A 17,918-nucleotide genomic window follows, 5' to 3' on the forward strand; every position below is an offset into this window, starting at 1 on the left:
AACCCCCAGGGCACTGTGGGGTGGGGGGGGGACAGGTGTGGGGCACAGCCAAAGGGAGCACAGCCTGGGGCGGACACCACAGTGAGGCTCACGGAGACAGCTCCAGCCTCATCACCCAGGGTGTGAGTTAGGGACTGGGGGCATCAGCTCTGCCTGGCAAAGCTGGGAGTCCTGTGCGTCCCTCCGGCCCATGGCGGGGCTGTGCCAGCGGTGGGGGGGGGAATGGGAGGGGCGCGGCGGGCCGGCGCAGGTCCCTCCTTCGCGGCACTCCCGTCATGTGGTTTTGCACCCTCTGGACTCATTTCCAAAAAAGCATTTCCTCCTGCTGTGGTTAAGTGTAAAAGCCTGCCTGGGGAGGGCTGGCACTCATTCACCACGCGTTGCGCGGCGGCGATGGGGCGCTGGGGCACCCTGCCCTCGCGCTGAGCCTCCCTGGCACTGGGGACCCCACGCTCTGCTGCACCCACCGCCACCGCCCGGCATGACCCAGCCGCATCGGCTTCAAGGATGAAGCGCCACTGCCCAGGGGCAGCTTCGGTGAGTGTGGTGGGGCTGGGGTCACTGCAGCTGGGATGGGAGCAGCCCTGGTGTGACCAGGCTGTGGCTGTGGGTGGCGTGGCCGCAGCAGGCATGGCTGTGGGGACTGTGGGCAAGGTCACAGGGACAATGGGCACGGCACAGCCACAGGGCACAGCATGGTGATGGGAACCACGGGTATGGCACAGCCACGGGACTGTAGACATGGTCACGGGGACTACAGACACAGCCCAGTCACAGGGACTGTGGCATAGGTTGGCCTTGGGGACTGCAGCTGTAGCCACCGGGATGATGGGCGTGATGTGGCTGTGGGCCTGCTGGCAGGGCACAGCCCCGGGACCATCGACAGGCTGCACCGCGAGCCTGCAGGCACCCATCAGGGATGCTGGCTGCGGCGCTGCACGTGGTGGTAGCTGAGGACACTGGGGCGGCCGAGGGGACTCGGTGGCTGGGTGCTCCAGTGCCCGCGGAGCCTGCAGCTGGAGCCGCGTTACGGGTAGGGGTGGCGCTTGCGCGGCACAGGAAGCGGTGGCCCCGCGGGGCAACCGGCAGCAGACGGCAGCTGTGCGGGCAGCTCCCTTCCTGCGGGGCACCCCCTGCCTGGCGCTGCAGCCCCTGCCCTAGCGGGTGCCCAGGAAGGGGCAGTGCCCTCGTGTGCCGGCAGGGCCCCGCTGCGGGAGGCTCGTGCCTCGGTGGGGCTGTGCCGCTGACTCAGACATGCCGCTGGCTGCCGGGCCAGCTCGTCACGGTGCGTCCGCCCTGATCTGATCGCGGCGCTATGCAAATGGGGCAGCCCGTGCACGGTTTCCAGTCCACCGGTGGCGGGTTTAATAGAAAATGATTCAGTCCCTGTAATCGGGGCAATCTCGGCTGGGAAATCCAGTCCCTGGTGTGGAATCCCCTGGCTCGCTGCCCGCCGTGGCTGGGCACGCAGTGCCTGCCCCATGGACCCCACCCCCTGCCCGCTGCGCTGCCGGCAGTGGAGCCGGTGCGGACACCCCCTGCGCGGCCCACGCGGGGGCTCCCCTCTGTGCAGCACCCAGCACCCCAGACGGGGCGGCGGGGGAGTGGTGACCTAGTTTGGGACGCACGTACAAAGCACGATAGCATCGAGGGAGAGCATGAGCTGGGCATGGTTTCCTCTCAGGGAGGAAATCGCCTCATCTGTGAGGAAGATAAAACAGAGGAAAGTAAAGGGAGGCAGCATTAACCCTCACGCACCCAGTCCCTGCATGCAGCATGGGGCTGAGTCCCAGCCTGGGCTGGCTGAAGGCGTCCCCGGCTGGGTGCCTGTGGGCAGCAGCACCAGGTCTGCCTGCGCACCAGCCTCCCTCCTCCCCATCCCTGCCCGAGCCCAGGCAGGGTGGCCCCCGCGCCCCCGCAGCGCGTGCCCTGCAGCCCAGGCAGGAAGCCGCTTACTCAGGTACCGAGGGGAAAGCACGGCACAGGGGCTGCCGCGGGGCATTCCCAGCCCTGGGCCGCACACCCGCGCAGCCCTGGGGCACGGGGCCACTTCCCCGGCTGTCCTGCCCTGATGCCAGTGCGGGGCCTGGCAGGGGCACAGCATCCACCCGCCTTGCGCTGCGCCAGGCTGTGCTTGGCTTGGGCTCAGGTGGTCAAACCTCGGTGCCAGTCCCTGTTGCCTGATTGCGCGTGGCTGGAAGCACGGTAAGCACGACAGCCCAGCCCTGCTGCACGGCTCCCTGGGGTGCCCACCCCCGTGCCTGGGTGCCAGCTGTCTGCAGCCCTGCCCTTTCCCTGCCTGCAGGTTTTCCTGGCAGTGCTGTGGCTGCTGGCAAGCGGGTTGCTGCTCCTGGGCTGCCAGGACTGCGCTGTGTCACAGGGGCAGCGGGGCCCAGCGCGGCTGCCCGCCCGTCCACGGAGGCTCGCTGCAAAGCCCTCCTGCCCCGCCGGGATGAACTGGATCGATGCGGTTCAACAGTGCTGCCCCCAGTGTCCACCAGGTGAGCGATGCGCAGCTGGCACGGCACAGTACGCCAGGCACACGGCCTGCCACATACATCATGGCATGGCACTGCCTGGGCGTGCAGTAGTGGCCGTGCTACTTGTCACCCTGCTGCCTGCACAGGGACGTACCTGAAGAACCCCTGCTCGATGCATGGCAAAGGCAGCGACTGTGAAGCCTGTCCCGACGGCACCTACCACTCCCAGCCCAACACCCGCACCAAGTGCCATGTTTGCTATGAGTGCGACCACCACGGTGAGCTGGCAGTGCCCCGCGCCGCGCTGTGCTGTGCCATGCTGTACCACCCTGCTCACCCCCACACCTGCAGCTTTCCAGCGCGTGCTGAGCAACTGCTCGGCCACCAGCAACGTCGCCTGTGGCTGCAAGCCTGGCCACTTCCGCAGCTGCCTGAACGAGCACTGCAACGAATTCTCCTGCAGCAAGTGCCAGCTCTGCCCGGGGAGGCTGGTCCAGCGGCCCTGTGAGTCCTGTCACCCAGTCCTCGGGGTGCCACCCCCTGGGCCCACCGCAGTCCTGACGCGTGCCCTCTCCCCAGGCTCAGACACGCAGGACACGCTGTGCGGCAGCTGCAAGCCCAACTTCTACGCCGAGGGCAGCGAGTGCCGGCCGTGCCACATGTAAGCAGCTCCCCGGGAGGGGTTGCGTGGCCGGCGGTGCAGCGCAGTGCCCATGTTCCCTCTCCTTGCAGGAGCACCCCGGAGACGTGCGGCGAGGAGTGCCAGCAGGCATGCGGAGGCAGCACCCGAGGTGCGTGGGGTGGCGGGGCTGGGGGCGCCAGGGCAGCGGGGTGGGCACGGCTCTGTGGGACACCGCGTTGCTCCCTTGCAGGCTCGGGGCTGCAGTACCTCCTGCTGGCCCTGACTGTGCCCCTCTTCATGGGCGCCTTCGTCATCTACAAGAGGAGGTGGCTCCAGCACAGGGCCCTGGTGGGCAGCCCCCTCCTCACAGTCCCACCCCAGGGCTGCCCCAGCCCTATGGCCCACACATTCTCCCCCACCCAGGAGGCTGTAGCGACGGAGACAGTGCTGTGCCAGGTCAGTGCCTGTGACAGGGCGGCTGTGGTGGGGGGTTACCGGCCACGGCAGTATGGTCCTCATTGGGACCCCAAACAGGTCTGTGAGCACGGCCCCAGCACGGCGAGGAAGAGCCCCGAGTCCTGGGCCTTGCACAAATGCCCCGACGGAGCAGCACTGCTGGATGGCAGGGTGGAGCCCTCAGCGCCCCAGGAGCCCAGCACAGCGCGGGGCCCCGAGTCGCACCCCCGCAGCCCCCAGCGCTGCACCCTGCTGCAGGGCAGCCAGCTCTACGCCGTCATCAATGTGGTGCCGGTGCGGCGCTGGAAGGAATTCATGCGGGTGCTGGAGCTGCGGGACACGGAGATCGAGCTGGTGGAGATGGAGGTGACCCACTTCCGCGACCAGCAGTACGAGATGCTGAAGCGCTGGTGCCAGCAGACCAGTGCCACGCTCGACCGCATCTTTGCCGCCCTGGAGCACATGGAGCTGGCGGGCTGTGCCGAGGCGCTGCGCCAGAGCCTGTCGGCGGGACCCTGACCCCACGTCCCCAGCCTGGGAAGGCAGCACCACCGGCTGCCCCAGGGTCCCCTCCTAGGCTGTATTGTGACCCCGTGGGCCCAGGGACAGACACATCCCAGAAAAGCAGGGTCCCTACGGGACCACCCTGCCCTGGTGCCGTGGGGTGCCGTACCCCTAAGTATTGTTACTTATGCCATGTAGACATTTTATGTCAGTTATCCAGACTGTGGGCTCAGGCTGCAGGAGCAGGACAGAGCTCCCCTCCCCAGCCACCCCCCACTATTTATGTCCTCCTGCTCCGGGGGCTGCATTGGACACTGCCCCCGGTTCGCAGGCTGCCTGGCCGGGCTCCTGGGCACGTGCTGCTCGCGGGACGAGCGGGGGCCGAGCCCGCTGCCAACCCATGGGATAGTTCTCAAGTCCGCCTGGCGGGTGCACTCAGGTGGGCCTGCCCCCACTCCAATAAAGTGGCGTGTTCTCCATCGTCTGGCACCTGGCCCTTTTTCCTGGGGCTGCTGCTTGCCTCTCAGCACTGCACTGGGGCCAACAGGGCTCCACGTGCCTGGGGGCACTGCGGGTGATGGCACCATGGGCAGCACAGCGCAGCCCCACGGGAGGAGGGCAGGAGGGACCAGGTGGTGAGGGCAGCCCCAGGAAAGCACGGGGCACTGCTGGAGGGGATTAAACGTTTTAATCGCTGAAACGCGGAGGGTCCGGGGCAGACGTGAGCTGCAAGTCTCCCTCTGGTGGCTCCGGAGGTGGGAGGAGAAGGAGCGGAGCCGGCAGCCCAGGGAGCTGCAGCAGCCGCCCGGGCAGCCTGGCTGCCCACGGCCCCGGAGCTCACTCTGCGAAGAGCAGCGTGCGCAGGGTGGCAGCAGGCGGGTGGCAGCGGGACGGGGCTACGGGCACCCGGGGCAGTGGCAGCGGGCGCTCCTCCGGGACAGGCGAGGCGGGAGTGCCGGGGCCGTTGGCGGCGGGAGGAGGGTGGCGAGGCACGTCCCGGCTGGTGCATGGCCTGCGGCGGGACCTGTCGGCCTCCTCCCACCACGAAGAGCCTTGTGCAGCGCGCTGGGGTGCTACGCTGCTGCGGGGAGCGGGGGCTAGTGCTTCGCTATATCCCCTTTCTTGAGGATGATCTGCCGCTGCCAGGGCGCCAGCTTTGTCTCATCATACCCAAGAGTCCTTAGCTTTTCTGACTGCTCCTTCTCCTTCTCCTCCTCCTCTCGCTTCAGCTTCTCTTGCTCTTTCCTGCTCGGCAGCAGAGGGGACGGGGTGCTGTGGGTCACTGAGCCCAGCCACGCGCCCACCCCCCCTGCCAGGGACGGGGACAGACGGCACTCACCGTTTCTGCTCCCTGTGAAAGCAAAGGGACAAGATGCCATTAGTGTGGGCTGGTGGCAGCTGGCCAGCACAGGCGGCCCCCAGCCCGCCCTGCTCACCTCTCCTCCTCCAGCTTCTTGCGCAGGATGTCCCTCCTCCAGGCTGGCATGCTGGCCAGGCGCGCCTCCTCCTCCTTCTCCTGCAACAAACAGCCGCGTTACGGACAGCCTCAGGAGCGCAGGGCCCTGGGGTGGCTGGCCAGGCTCCACTGGGGGAAGCAAAGGATGGCAAAGGCTCCTGGAAAGCAACCCCACCATGGGCCAGGACCGACCCAGCCCCAAGGACATCACCCCCTGGGCCCACATCCCACTGGCCACGGGGAGCACAAGTGTGGAGGCAGCCGGCAGGAGTGAGGCGCACCCCCGGCACCGCACAATGCGGCACGGCACGGCGCTGATGGGACACGGCTCCGCAATGCCGTGGGCACGGTGCCAGGCAGGAGCCCTGCGGTGATGGGTCCTGCCATCCCCAGCCCCTCGCTGTCCACGTTATCCCTGTGCGGGGAGCACACGTGACCAAGGAGCGTGAGGAGCGCTGAGCCCTTCACAGCACACACAGCTTTATTGCACCGACACGTGGGGGCCAACGACGCCCTGGCACCGCAAACAGCACACCAAAGGGGAGCTGAGCCCCCAGCACAACACACAGCCACGGCAAGGGGCACACAGCAACTTCGACACACAGCTGGCCACAGAGCCCCCGAAGGGTCTGGGCACCCGGGGCCTGCTCCCAGGGCATGAAGCAAAACCCATGGGTCTGCAGAGCCAGCCCGCAGTCCTGCTGCCGTGAGAGCAGCTGAGCTGTGCCAAGGCACAGGGTCCTGCTGCCTGGCTGCACCCGGAGCCTCTCCTGGCTGCACACCCCAGCCGTGCACTCCGCCAGCCACATGCCACCACCACGGCCCCGGGGCCTGCTGCTGCCACAGCGTCCCACCGAGCTCAGATATCAAACATCTCTGCCTCCTTCTCCTTCCAGAAGGAGAAGCTGCGGTCGATGTAGCGGCAGATGTCCTCGTCACTGAACTCCCCCAGCTCTGAGACCAGCTGGGCCGGCTCCTTGCCACCCTGGGCTGCAGCAGTGGGTGCCAGACTGGGGGATGAAGGACTCGACTCCACCACTGCTGCTGTGGGCACTGTGGGGCTGTCCCCAAAGAACTCCTGCTTGAGGTCCTCGAAGCCGTCGAGCCAGCAGCAGTGGCCAGCCTCGACCCGCTCCAGCGCGGCACGGTGGAAGCGTCGGATGCACTCCCAGCTGTGGGTGCCCAGGCGGTCGAACATCTCGTAGCACAGCAGGTGCCGGAAGCGGCGCTCCTCAGGACTGAGGTTCATCTCCAGCAGCTGGAAGTAGCCCAGCATGAAGAGGTCGAGCGAGAGGCTGTCGTAGGGCACGGGTGAGCCTCGGACATGGGGCAAGAAGTGCTCGGGCCAGTAGAGCACATCAGTGCGACTCAGCCGCCGGATCTGCCTCCCGGGCACCCCGTGGGCAACGCTCCTCCAGCGTGCCAGCAGCCTCCCCACCGCCTGCCGCTGCTTCCAGAGCCGCCGCAGCCGATCGTCCCCACGGGTGCGTGCACCAGGTGCCTCCGCCAGTGCCCACTTCTTCCAGTGCTCCAGGAAGAGGGAGACGGCGCGCTCCTTCCGTGCATCGATGCGCTCCTGCAGGCAGCTCAGCTCCGTCTGCACTGGCTGGCTGCGCCGCAGCACCCCGACTGCATCCCCATCCCCGTACTCCTCCTCCAGGACAGGCTCACGGGTACAGACCTCCACGGGTGCTCCTGGGGGCAGTGACCGCTTCCGCTTGGTGACCCTGTTGCAGGGCACGGGGGCTCCCACCAGCCCCTCATAGTTGGCCTTGAGGCTGCGGACGGACACACCGCAGTGCAGGATCTCACGCTGGGCGTCCTGCTGGGTGCCGGCCGGGGCACTGGGAGGGAACCTCTGGGGCATGGTGCTGCTCGCCACTCCCCTCACCCCGGGGCTCTCCCGGCCCCCCAGAGCAGCCAGCAGCATGGCCATGCTCCTCAGCAGCGCAGAGGTCTTGCTGCACCAGGCGGGCAGGTCCTCGGCATGGCCCTGCAGGCGCCGGGGGTCGAGGGAAAAGCGCTCGGGGGCCAGGGTGGCCGGGAGCGGCAGGAGCTGCTGCAGCTCCTCCTCCAGCTGCTCCAGCTCCGTCTCCACTGTCTGCACCTTGTGCATCACCTGCAGGTTTTCGATTTGCCTCTCAATGCGGAGAATGTCCTCCTCCGTCATAAGCTGCCCAAAGGGTCCCAGCATGCCCCCGTGGGCGGGGGAGTAGTGCCAGCACGAGGGGGACAAGACGCTCCCAGGCTCCAGCTAGGGCAGGAAAAAGGGCAAAACAGCTCCTGAGGACGCGCCCCGCAGCCTTGCACGTGCCAACCCCCCAGCACCGGGGTCCAGCAGGGGGCCAGGACCGCGCACGCCTCGCACCGCTGGTGGCCACACGAGATGAGCACTCCGGGAAGGGCTCTGCAGCCGGGCAGGGTACACAGCACCCACAGCACGCGTGGCGGAGCTGTCCCCTGCATGCAGTGGGGCTGGGGCCATCCGGGCGCAGCGGGGAGCCGGAGACGATGCTGTGCTGCGCCGTGTCCAGGAGACGGGTCCTGGGCTGCTGGGCCATGCCCATGCCGCTCTCACCGCACGCACAGCACACGGAGCCCCGCAGAGGGTCCCCCCCCCTACCTTGCGCCGCTGCTCCTCTTCCTCCTGCATGCGGAGCTGCAGCTTGCGCACCATCACCTGCCGCTTCCACTCGGGGATGGGCCGGCCCTGCTCATCATGGCTCGGCACCAGCGCCTCCACATCTGGCGGGCCCCCGGCCCCCGGCCCCGGCACCGGTGAGCTCCCATTGAGCACCAGCTCCGGTGAGGCCCCCGCCACACAGCGCGGCAGCACCACAGCCTCAGGGGTGGCCGGCGGGGTGGGTGTCCTGGTGGGTGATGGGGAGGATAGCGGCGACTCGGCCTGTGGAGGAAGGGAGGAAGGGAGAGTGGGTGCCCGCTGTGCCCCCCCGGTCCCGCAGGGCCCAGGGCCCCCCCGCCTTCCCCTACCCCACTCCACCACCTACATTGGCCCCTGCCTGGCCACTGCCAGAGAAGACAGTGGTGAAGCCTTTGCTTTGCGGCGTCGGCTTCAGGCTCTTCCCAGCCTTGATCTCGGCCAGGAGCTCCGAGTTGTCGCCGGTGGGGGACATCATGTTGAACGACTTGGTGCCTGGCGGAGAAAGGCAGGGTGGGCAGTAAGGGCCCCGCTGCTGCCGGCCCCCTGCTTCCCCAGCAGATTGCAGACCACAGGGGTGACGGGGGGCCGGCCAACAGCCCCCCACACCCAGGAGCCCTTGGGACCCCAACAGACCAGAACCCTGGCACCCAGCTCCCCAGGGCAGCCGGGCAGCCCCAGCCCTGAGCGCTGCCCACCTCCACCCGTGAGCCTGGCACCGCGCTGTGACGACGGCTTGCGGTGACCAGAGGGACAGGACCGTGGCTGGCAGCAGCCTTGTTGCAGCAGGACAGCCCCGTGCTGCCTCGCAGAGGTCCTGGCCCCCTGCAGCCGCCCACAGTGTCCCGGTAGCAACGCACCCACCAGCCCCGAGCTGCAGCCAGGGCTCTAGCACCGTGCCCCGTGAGCACCCACCGTCCGTGCCAGCCATGCGTGCGTCCCTAAAGGCCCATGGTGCCGCGCCGTGGCAGAGCCCCTTCCCCACCGCCCTGCGCTCGCCCGCTCGGCCGCGCCGCAGCAGGGGCCAGGCACCTGTCGGTGCGGAGGGCCCAGCCGGGCGCTCGCAATGCCATCCAGTGCCACTGAGACCCCAGTCCCTGGGAGCCGGCGCTAATAAAGCGGGGGCTGAGCGGCTGCCAGCCTGCGAGCTGCAATCAGCGGTGGGGGAGCGGCCGGTGTGCTCACGTGGCGAGGTAATGCCGGCCGGCTGAGCGCGAACAAAGGCGCTCTGTGCGCGGGGCCGCGGGGCCACGGGGGGCACGGGGCCCTGCCAGCCCTGCCTGGGCAGCAGCAGTGGCCCCATGCTCTGCTCCTGTCTCAGGCGGAGCTGTGCCAGAGCTCAGGGCTCCTGCTCGGAGCCAAGCATCACGTAGGCCTCGTGGCCTGGGACACGTTGGCGAGGGCTGGGCACCATTGCGCCTGGCCGGCGGGACAGCGGCCACCTTGGCCATCCTGCGGGACAGCCCTGCTCGGCAGGCAGTGAGCTGGCAGGGGTGCGGGCAGCGCTTCCCCAGCACCATGTTCGCTCCCTGGCCGCAGGGTGGGCCGGTGCTGGGGAAAGCTGCCGGGACCGGAGCTGGGATCCGGCCCTGCCGTCTGCGCCCCATCGAGGCGCCCTGTTCTCGGCTGCAGGCGCTCCGTCCCCGCAGGCACTACCTGACCACCAAAGAGTAAAGAGCCGTGGTACTTACTCTTCATCTGTCTCAAAGCCTTTCCTTCTAGGGGGAGAAGCAGAGAGGCGGCACAGCGCGTGTAGCAGAGGAAGGATTTGGCCACCACAAGACAAGAGAGAAGAGAAGCAGCCAGCAGTGAGAGCAAGTGGGGGCGGGCAGGCGTGGGAGCCCCCGCGCCGAGACCGGAGGAGAGAAGGACAGAGAGGCTGTCAGGAGCCGCGCCCTGAGGAGCCGGAGCCCAGGGAGAGGAGAAGCACGAAGGCACCCAGTGCTGGGGCACGTGCAGCCCGGCACCGCCGCGCAGCTGGGTCAGGCGCTGTGCCCGCTGCTGGGCCCTGGCCCCCCATGCTCCCCAGGACCCCCGACTTACTTCCCGTGGAGGAGGAGGAGCGACGGGGGCCGGTGGGGGCCTCAGCTGGCGGAGGTGGCGGTGGTGGCGGTGGGCAGGCAGTTTCGGGCAGCGGCGGGGGCGGCGGCGGGGGCGGCAGCTCGGCGCCAGGCTTGCTCTCTGCCGGGCCCCCGTTGTGCATGGTGTCCGCGGAGAGGGGAGAGGCCTGAAAGATCACGGGCGGGCGTCACATGGAGCCAGTGCCACCGCGCTGCCCGCGGCGCCAGGGCCCGGGCTCACCTCCTCACTGTGTGCCATCCTGCAGGGGCCAGGCAGCTCCACCGCGCTGGGCCCCAGGTGCTTATAGTAATCGCCCGTGCTTGGCTGCTTGCTGAAGTTCCTCGACCGCCTCGTGGAGTCAGCCCGGCGCAGGCCCTCAGGGCTGCCCTCGCGTGATGCTAGCTGCAACGGGGAGCGCAGCTGAGCGGGGCCACGCAGGGCTCAGCAGGGCCGCGGCATGGCCATGGTGCATGCCCTGGGGGGATGCGGGCTGAGTGTGGGGTTGGCTGCGGCCCCCGACAGTGCCTGGCACCGCGACCCCATGGCCTGTGCCTGGGAGCCCGGCTGAGCCTCCCCTGGGATAACCCCCTGGGAACGGGAGTGCTGCCTCCCGGCCCCACGGATTAGCTGGGAGCTTGAGCTTATCCCCACTGGGCCGGAGCCCTGCCGCAGACCCGGCTGTAAACATCACTATTAAGGCAGTAAGACCTGCGGCAGCACGGCCTCAGCTCACCCCAGTGCATACCTCCGGGGCTTTGCGGGTCGTGCTGTGGAGCGGCCACGCTGCAGGGGGCCGTGCCCGTGCCCGGGTGAGGGGTCCCGCCGCTGTGGCACAGCCCCGTGCCCTGCTCCCTGCGCCCAGGGCCCCACTATTTGCATTTCTCTGTGCGCCACCTCCGCCCGAGGCATTTGCATGGTGAGCCTGGGCACAGCACGCCACCAGCAGCCCCAGCTAAGTCAACAAGTGCCAGCTCGGTGCTTCCTGCTCCGGCAGCCGCCGGGCACCGCGCCAAGCCTGGCTCTGGCTCCAGCAGCCCCAGCCCCACGGGTGGGTGCAAGGTTGGTGCCGCCCGGCCTCACAGCACCGGGTGCCCACACACCCTGGCACCAACAGTGCTTGAGCTCACACGCACCCACACCTGCCGTGGGCAGCCCCGGGCAGGGCCGCTCGTTAGCCCTATGTGTGCTAACAAACAACAGGGAGCCCAGCACAGGCCTGGCACACGCTGCTCTGCCAAGACCCCATCCTGCGTGCCCCGGACCCCTGCAGCGCGGGGCTCTGCTGGCGCTTACCCACGCCTGCAGCCGTGGCCATACACCAGGCTGTCCCCAGCCGGGTGGTGGGGCCCGTGGCTGGGGTCGAGGCGGACCCCAAGCCCCCTGCACCCAGTGCCCCCCCCTGCCCCAGGCAGCTGCGCCCCTCTTACCTGTATGTCCCAGCTGAGCCCTCTCAGCTCCTGGCAGCGCCGGCAATGCCACCCGACACCTGCGGCGCAGGTGACACCGGAGCTGGGCACTCGGGTTACAGCTGCTGCCTGCACCCCACGCCTCCACGCAGCCGCCCACGCCCAGCTCGCCCGGGGCACTGTGCCGGTGGCACCGCTGGCACCACGTGAGCACAGCGCACGCCACCCACACGGCGCTGGCACTCTGAGCCGGCGCAGTTTGGTGGTGGGGCATCACTGGCCCCAGCTTGCCGTACCCCTGCTGCTGTGGCAGGCACTTGGCGTGCCACCCCCGGCGGTGCTGCCACTAGTTACTGACTGCCCATGGGACATGGGTGCCCGGAGGCGTGCCCACCCGCCCCCGGCAGCCCCCCTGAGCTCACGGCCAGGAGCAGCTGGGCAGGGAGCGCGGGGGGACCGTACCTCTCTGCGCAGCGCCTGGCTCTCCACGTGCCGCAGGTTGTTCTTGGCCCGCACGTAGATGTCGGCAGTGTCGGGGGAGGTGGGGGGCGCAGGCGCGGGGTAGCCGGGGGGCGGCGGGGGCGGGCGGGTGGCAGGTGGGGGCGGCGGCGGGGGGAAGCTGGGGGGTGGCGGTGGGGGGCCCTCACTTGCTGACCCCCTGCCCCGTGGCCCCGTCTCGGGATTCAGCATGTCCATGTACGCCTGCATGTCCGTCAGCGCTGCCTCGGGGACCCCTGCAGTGGGGGGGGGGGTCACAGCAGCACTCATCCTGTGTGTTGCCCCCCCCAGCTCCCTGACCCATGCACTCACGGGCTGTGGGGGCCCCGTGGGGGCCACCCCTCTTCTCTCCGGTGCTCGACTGGCTGGAGTTGCAGGAGTCGTAGTTGGAGAGGGTGCTGGCGGGGGAGCCCACCTCAAAGCGTGCCTGGGGCGCCGACGCCGTGGTGTTGGGCGACGACATGCCCGAGTCGGGCTGCCGGCACTCCCCATCTGCTGAGGGGTCTCGCGACAGCACGCGGTGCTCCACGCTCTGCCGGCACAGCCGAGCGGTCAGGAGGTGGGCAGCAGCACCCAGGCCCTGCGCACCCCCCACAAGCCCCCCGCACGCTGTGTCCCGATGCTGCAGGGTGCCACCGTACCATGTTCTCCACGGTGCGCAGGTACTTGGCGCAGTGGCTGTGGCCGTTGTAGTCGGCGAGGTCAGCTGCTGTGTAGCCATCCTTGTCGCGGATGCTGAGGTCGGCACCATTCACCACCAGGATCTGGCAGCACTGGGGAGAGGGGGGGGGGCGTGGCAGGGTTGATGCCGTGCTCCTCCCCTCCCCACCAGCACCCTCGGCCACCAGCACCAACCTCCAGCTCGCCGTTCTCAGCGGCATCGTGCAGTGGCGTGCCGCCCCAGCCGTCTGCTGTGATCTCACCCCCGTGCAACAGGAGCCAGCTCAGCACCTTGGCGTGTCCGCGGCTGGCGGCGAAGTGCATGGCTGTGGCCCCGTCGTCATCCCGCTCTGACAGGCTCACCGTCGTGAAGCTCATCTGCGGAGGTGGCAGATGAGCAGGGCCGCTGTGCCGTGCCATGCCGAGCCGTGCCGTGCCGAGCCGTGCCGAGCCACGCTGTGCCCAGGCAGCACTTACCAGCCAGACGATGACGGTGTTGTGGCCCATCTGGGCCGCGGCGTGCAGTGGGGTCATGCCGTCATTGGCGCGCACATGGGGGTCAGCCCCGCAGTCCTTCACCAAGTACTGGATGATCTCGAGGTGGCCCTCCTGGCAGGCGAGGTACAGAGGGGTGGCACCGGTCTTGGTCTGGGCACTGAGAGTGCTGCAAGCAGAGCACGGCGCTGGGCACCTGCAACCCTCATCTGGTTGCACAGCCTGTGAGTGCATGGGGCAGAGAGCTGGGGGGGGCGACACAGGGTGAGCACTGCTGTGACCCTCCCTCCCCTCTGCAGGGGTCCCTGAGCCAGCGCTGCACAGGGCACCGGGGACATGGGGGTGCGGGGCACAGGGGACATGGTTGCAGGGGCATGGAGGACACAGGGATATGAGGGCACAGGGGCACACTGGGCACAGGGGATGTGTGGGACACAGGGACCACGTGTGTCACAGGGCCTGGGGGGCACGGAGGGCACAGGGCAGGCAGGGCAGCACCAGCTGCCGGGCAATATGGGCTGGGGCCGGCCACCCCACAGCCCTGCTCAGTCCCCGCACAGACACAGCGGCTGCCGCGGGAGGTCATTAAGTCAATAAGCTCGGGCTAATCGCATTCCTTCGGCTGTTTTTGGACACTGCAATCTAGCAGTATTTTTAAGTAAGCAGCTTAGGCACCAGCAGCCAGTGGGGCACGGTGGACCTGCACGTTGGCACTGCCCAGCCTCGCTGCTCCCCAGCAGCCCCGCTGCCAGGCACTGCTGCCCCCCAGCCCTTGGCACCCCTGTGGCCACATCCTGAGTCACGCATCCCACGTCCCACATCCAACACCCTGTATCCCGCATCCCAAATCCCGCTTCCTAAATCCTGCGCCCCACACTGCACACCCTCGCCATGCAGGAAGCTGGTTTTTAAGTGTGCCACAAAAACCTGTTGAATATTTAAAAAAGGAAGTGCAATAAATACGCTGCTCTGTTATCGCAGAGATCGCGGGCCCTTAATAATTGATCCCTGTAACTGTGAGACGGGTGGCGGCCAGCACTGGCTCTGCACTGTGCCATGCTGCAGGATGCCAGCTTTCCGTGCACCGCACTGGAGACTGGGACCAGGGACAGGGCTGGGGGCTGGCTGGGGCACAGCAGAGCCGTGCACGGTTGTGGTGCGGGTGCAATGGGCACATTTTCAATCCATAATTGCCATTTCCCAGTTATGGGGAGGGGTTAATCCACTCGGGTGAGCACCGGCTGGGAGCCAGGCGCTCGGCGCTGTGGGTGAACTGCTTTGCCAGATGGCCACGACCCCACGCTGGCCGCCCGCCTCGTTACCAGCTGCTGCGGACCCCGTGGGGCAGCCGAGCCAGCAGCGGAGGTGCCGGGGACGCTGCGGCCTCACTGCTGGTGCTGGCTGCCGAGCCTGGCACGCGCCCTCCTGCCCGAGCTGTGGCCATGTCCCGCAGCACGCCAGGATTGAATTTCACAGCTGTAACAGAGCCTCCTGCAAGCCGCGGGGCCCGAGCACAGGGCGAGCAGTAAATAATTCAGGGGCCACCTTGGCGGTGGAAGGCGGGCGATGGCAGCAGAGTAACCCCAGCAGAAACATGAAATTCAATGTGAAAGCGCTGCCGCCAAGCGTGCTGCGGGGGTGACAATGCAGGGACTGAGCAGGAACCACGGCTGTGAGGGAGCTGGGCCCTGGGATGGGGAGGGTTAATTCGTCTGGGTGCGGGGGCAGCACAGGTGTCCCCCCGAGCCCGCACACCTGGGGCAAGGAGATAAAGAGCCAGGGTGGCTGGGCTGGGGAGGCTGCTTGCAGTCAGGTAGGTAGCTGGGGGGGGCACCTGCTGGGGGGGGCAGCAATGGGCCCTGCTGGTGGGATGGCTGTGTGGGTCTGGGTGCTGGTGCAGGACCATGTGGCACCTGGGGAGGGGGGTGAGAATGAGGCCAGAGACAGCCTGAGGGGGTCCTGCCACCTCTCCATGCCCCTGATACCTGTGGTCCCTGCACCTGCTGGGCACGGCGTGGTGGGGAAGTGTGTCCCCATGACCCCCCCCCCTCGGCCAGGGCCCTGGTTATTTATAGCAGCCTCTGCCCACCGTGGGAAATGAGATTAGGGGCCACATAATCACATGGTGAGGCCTGGGGTGGCTTGGCGCTGTGTGCCCTGTGGCCCCTGGGCACGGCGGGGGGCGGCCACACGGGGGCTGACCCCAGGAGTGGAGGGGGGCCGTGGCGGTGCCGGCCGAGCAGCGCTGCTGGGGCTGGTGGTGCCGTGGCTCTGAGCTCCTGGAGGCAGCGGGGAAGGTCGCCTCTGGTGCAGGGAGCAGCCTCTGCTCTGCGGGCAGCCTAATCCATTTACATAACGGCAGGCGGACAAAGGCGGCTGTGTTATCGCCCCGCGCCAAGAGTGCCGCAAACAAACCCTGCTGCGTGCTGCTCGTGGTCGGCAGCTATATTTCAGTCAGTGCTCACTGCGCTCCTCCTCGCCCTTTCTCTCCGGGTGATAAAGAAGGCACAGCTGCCTTCCCGAAGTGATAATGCTGCTGTGTTGCCCTTGGAGCTGTGATGCAAGGGGGAATGGAGACAGCCGCTTCTCCAAGTGGCTGGTGCCCAGTGCTGGCACCTTGCACAGCAGCTCAGGGGAAGGACAGGTGGCAGCGGGGCTGCCAGTCAGCACGCCATCAGCTTGGCCCCTGTGCCCCCCTCGGCAGCAGGGGCTGTTACCTTGGGCAGTGTCCTAGGAGAAGTCGCAGGGAGGGGAAATCCCCTTTGGCCGCAGCGTAGTGGACCGGCAGCGCTCCCGTGTCTGTGGCTGCCGTGGGGTCGCTGCCTCCGAAGCGGAGGAGCCAGTCGATCACCTCGTGGTGACCGAATCGGGCTGCGAGATGTAGGATAGTGGCACCGGAGTTGTCTGTGTCCTGCGGGAGGAAGGGAGAGGCCTCGGCATCCGGGAGCACAGGCTGCCCAGAGCCTCCAGCGAGGGTGTGTGCACGGGGCTGGGGGAAGCTCTGTCTGTACCGAGCATGGGCGGCCCTGCAGGGCTCAGGGCAGGAGGGGATGGCCCTGGGCTGCCTGGGAAGCAGGGGAGAGGAGACCGGGGCTGTAAGCGTGCCAGGTCCCCGTGGGCCCCAGCAGCAGTGCACCAGCCCGGCTGTGGGGGCCTCGTCGGCTGCTGGTGGTGCACAAAGCCCTGCTTGTTCTCCCTGCCGCGGGGGCTCACCGCGCTGCTGGTGGCCCGGCTCCCCTCCTGGCTCCACGGGATGCAGAGCACAGCTGGCCCTGGGCCAGGACGGCACCGAACTGTGCTGAACCGTCCTTCCTGCTTAATCACTTCTCCCACCCCTCCTCCTCCTCCACGTCACATGTTGTTACCTCTCTGCCAGCCCCGGGCAAGCTGCTTATCTGCCCTGGGGCTTGCTCTGGTTGTGTAACTCTGGGAAGGGGCTGGCACCCTGGGGTGCAGCTTCCACCTGAACCTCTGTGTCCGCCTTGGGTCTGCGTGGGCTCTGTCGGGAGCGTGCCAGACCTGCTGTCCCAGCTGGGTGCCTGCCCTGGGGGCGGCTGTGCCAGCAGCTCCCACCCCAGCGCAGGGTCAGGGCCCAGCACGAGGTGCTGCTGCGTGCCTGCGCCCTCCTGAGCCCCCTGCCACTGGGCAGCTCGGGCAAGGCAGAGCCCACGCGAGGCTATGGTGCTGCTGTGGGTGGCCACGTGCCCGTGGGTGGCCACGTGCCCTCAGCAGAGCCCATCCGTGACCTTCTCCCCATGGTCACCACCTCTCGCACCAGACCCACGCAGCCGGACACAATCCCGGAGCTCCTCACCCCGGCCAGGCCCTGGCTGTAGACCCCCCCCCCTCCACGGGGCGCAGCCCCCGCAGCGCGGATGTTTCGGGGACTTTGCTGCCCCTTGGTGCAGGCGTCCGTGGCCCCGGGAGCTGCGGTGGAGGCGCGGGGCACCTCAGCCGAGCAGGGCACCGCGGTGGTCTCTGGGGCGTGCCGAAACGCCCCTGGGCGCTTCCAGGCTTTCCGAGACCCCGCCGGGAGCCTCTCCGCGGCCGGAGGTGCCGGGGAGGGGGAGGAGGAGGCGGCGGCCCGGCCGCCCCCCCGGGGCCGCGCTCCCGTCCCGGCAGCCCGCCGCGCCCGCTCCGTCGAGCCCCGCGCCCCCTCCCCGGCCCGCGGCCGCTCGCACCTGCACGCCGCAGCCCCCCTGCGTGAGCAGCCACTGCAGACAGGCGAGGTTGCCGGTGGCGGCGGCGTCGTGGGCCGGCGTGCCCCGTTGCGCGCCCGCGCGTCGCCGCGCAGCGCGGCCTCGGCCGCCAGGTAGCGGAGGCAGGCGAGGCGGCCGGCGCGGGCGGCGTGGTGCGCGGGGGAGGCTCCGAGCGCGTCCCGCAGCCCCGGCCGCAGCAGCCCCGCCGCCCGCAGCCCCCGCAGCGCCTCCACGTCGCCCTGCCGCGCCGCCAGCAGCGCCCGCTCCAGCGCCATGGCCCCGGCCCCGCACCGGCCGCGCGGGGCCGTCCGGCCGCCGCTCGGCACTGAGCGGCGCCCCCGCGGCGCGGCGGCCCGGCCCCGCCGGCTCCTCCTCCTCCCCCGGGGCCGGCCCGCCCCGCCGCCCCCCCCGCCCGCCCGCCC

General features: G+C 68.8%; 3 protein-coding genes across 6 annotated transcripts; 1 reads left to right on the forward strand and 2 right to left on the reverse strand.

Annotated features, from left to right (window-relative positions):
- Positions 1 to 126: 126 nt before the first annotated feature.
- Positions 127 to 4,753, forward strand: TNFRSF25 (TNF receptor superfamily member 25). 4 transcript variants are annotated; one of them, XM_040533748.1, is made up of 8 exons: positions 138 to 537; positions 2,306 to 2,501; positions 2,627 to 2,758; positions 2,832 to 2,984; positions 3,060 to 3,141; positions 3,213 to 3,271; positions 3,353 to 3,558; positions 3,637 to 4,753. In XM_040533748.1, the coding sequence occupies exons 1-8, from the start codon at positions 508 to 510 to the stop codon at positions 4,075 to 4,077; spliced, it is 1,299 nt and encodes a 432-aa protein (XP_040389682.1). In that variant the 5' UTR covers positions 138 to 507; the 3' UTR covers positions 4,078 to 4,753. The 4 variants fall into 4 exon arrangements, with proteins under 4 accessions (XP_040389679.1, XP_040389680.1, XP_040389681.1 ...); XM_040533747.1 differs by having other exon boundaries at positions 133 to 537; positions 3,213 to 3,558; XM_040533746.1 differs by having other exon boundaries at positions 130 to 537; positions 2,627 to 2,984; positions 3,060 to 3,271.
- On the reverse strand, positions 4,732 to 17,771 carry ESPN (espin). The gene is given in 16 exon segments (XM_040533744.1): positions 4,732 to 5,307; positions 5,402 to 5,413; positions 5,499 to 5,578; positions 8,142 to 8,423; positions 8,527 to 8,672; positions 9,869 to 9,895; positions 10,221 to 10,404; positions 10,479 to 10,640; positions 12,107 to 12,378; positions 12,455 to 12,674; positions 12,784 to 12,915; positions 12,998 to 13,180; positions 13,280 to 13,466; positions 16,015 to 16,208; positions 17,479 to 17,561; positions 17,564 to 17,771. Coding segments are annotated over 16 exon segments (2,520 nt in total). The 3' UTR covers positions 4,732 to 5,159.
- On the reverse strand, positions 5,591 to 8,082 carry LOC121058338 (espin-like protein). Its single transcript, XM_040533749.1, has one exon. The coding sequence runs from the start codon at positions 7,710 to 7,712 to the stop codon at positions 6,378 to 6,380; it is 1,335 nt and encodes a 444-aa protein (XP_040389683.1). The 5' UTR covers positions 7,713 to 8,082; the 3' UTR covers positions 5,591 to 6,377.
- Positions 17,772 to 17,918: the final 147 nt, after the last annotated feature.

This window comes from Cygnus olor, chromosome 21 (genome assembly GCF_009769625.2).
Source record: "Cygnus olor isolate bCygOlo1 chromosome 21, bCygOlo1.pri.v2, whole genome shotgun sequence".
NCBI classification, from domain to species: domain Eukaryota; kingdom Metazoa; phylum Chordata; class Aves; order Anseriformes; family Anatidae; genus Cygnus; species Cygnus olor.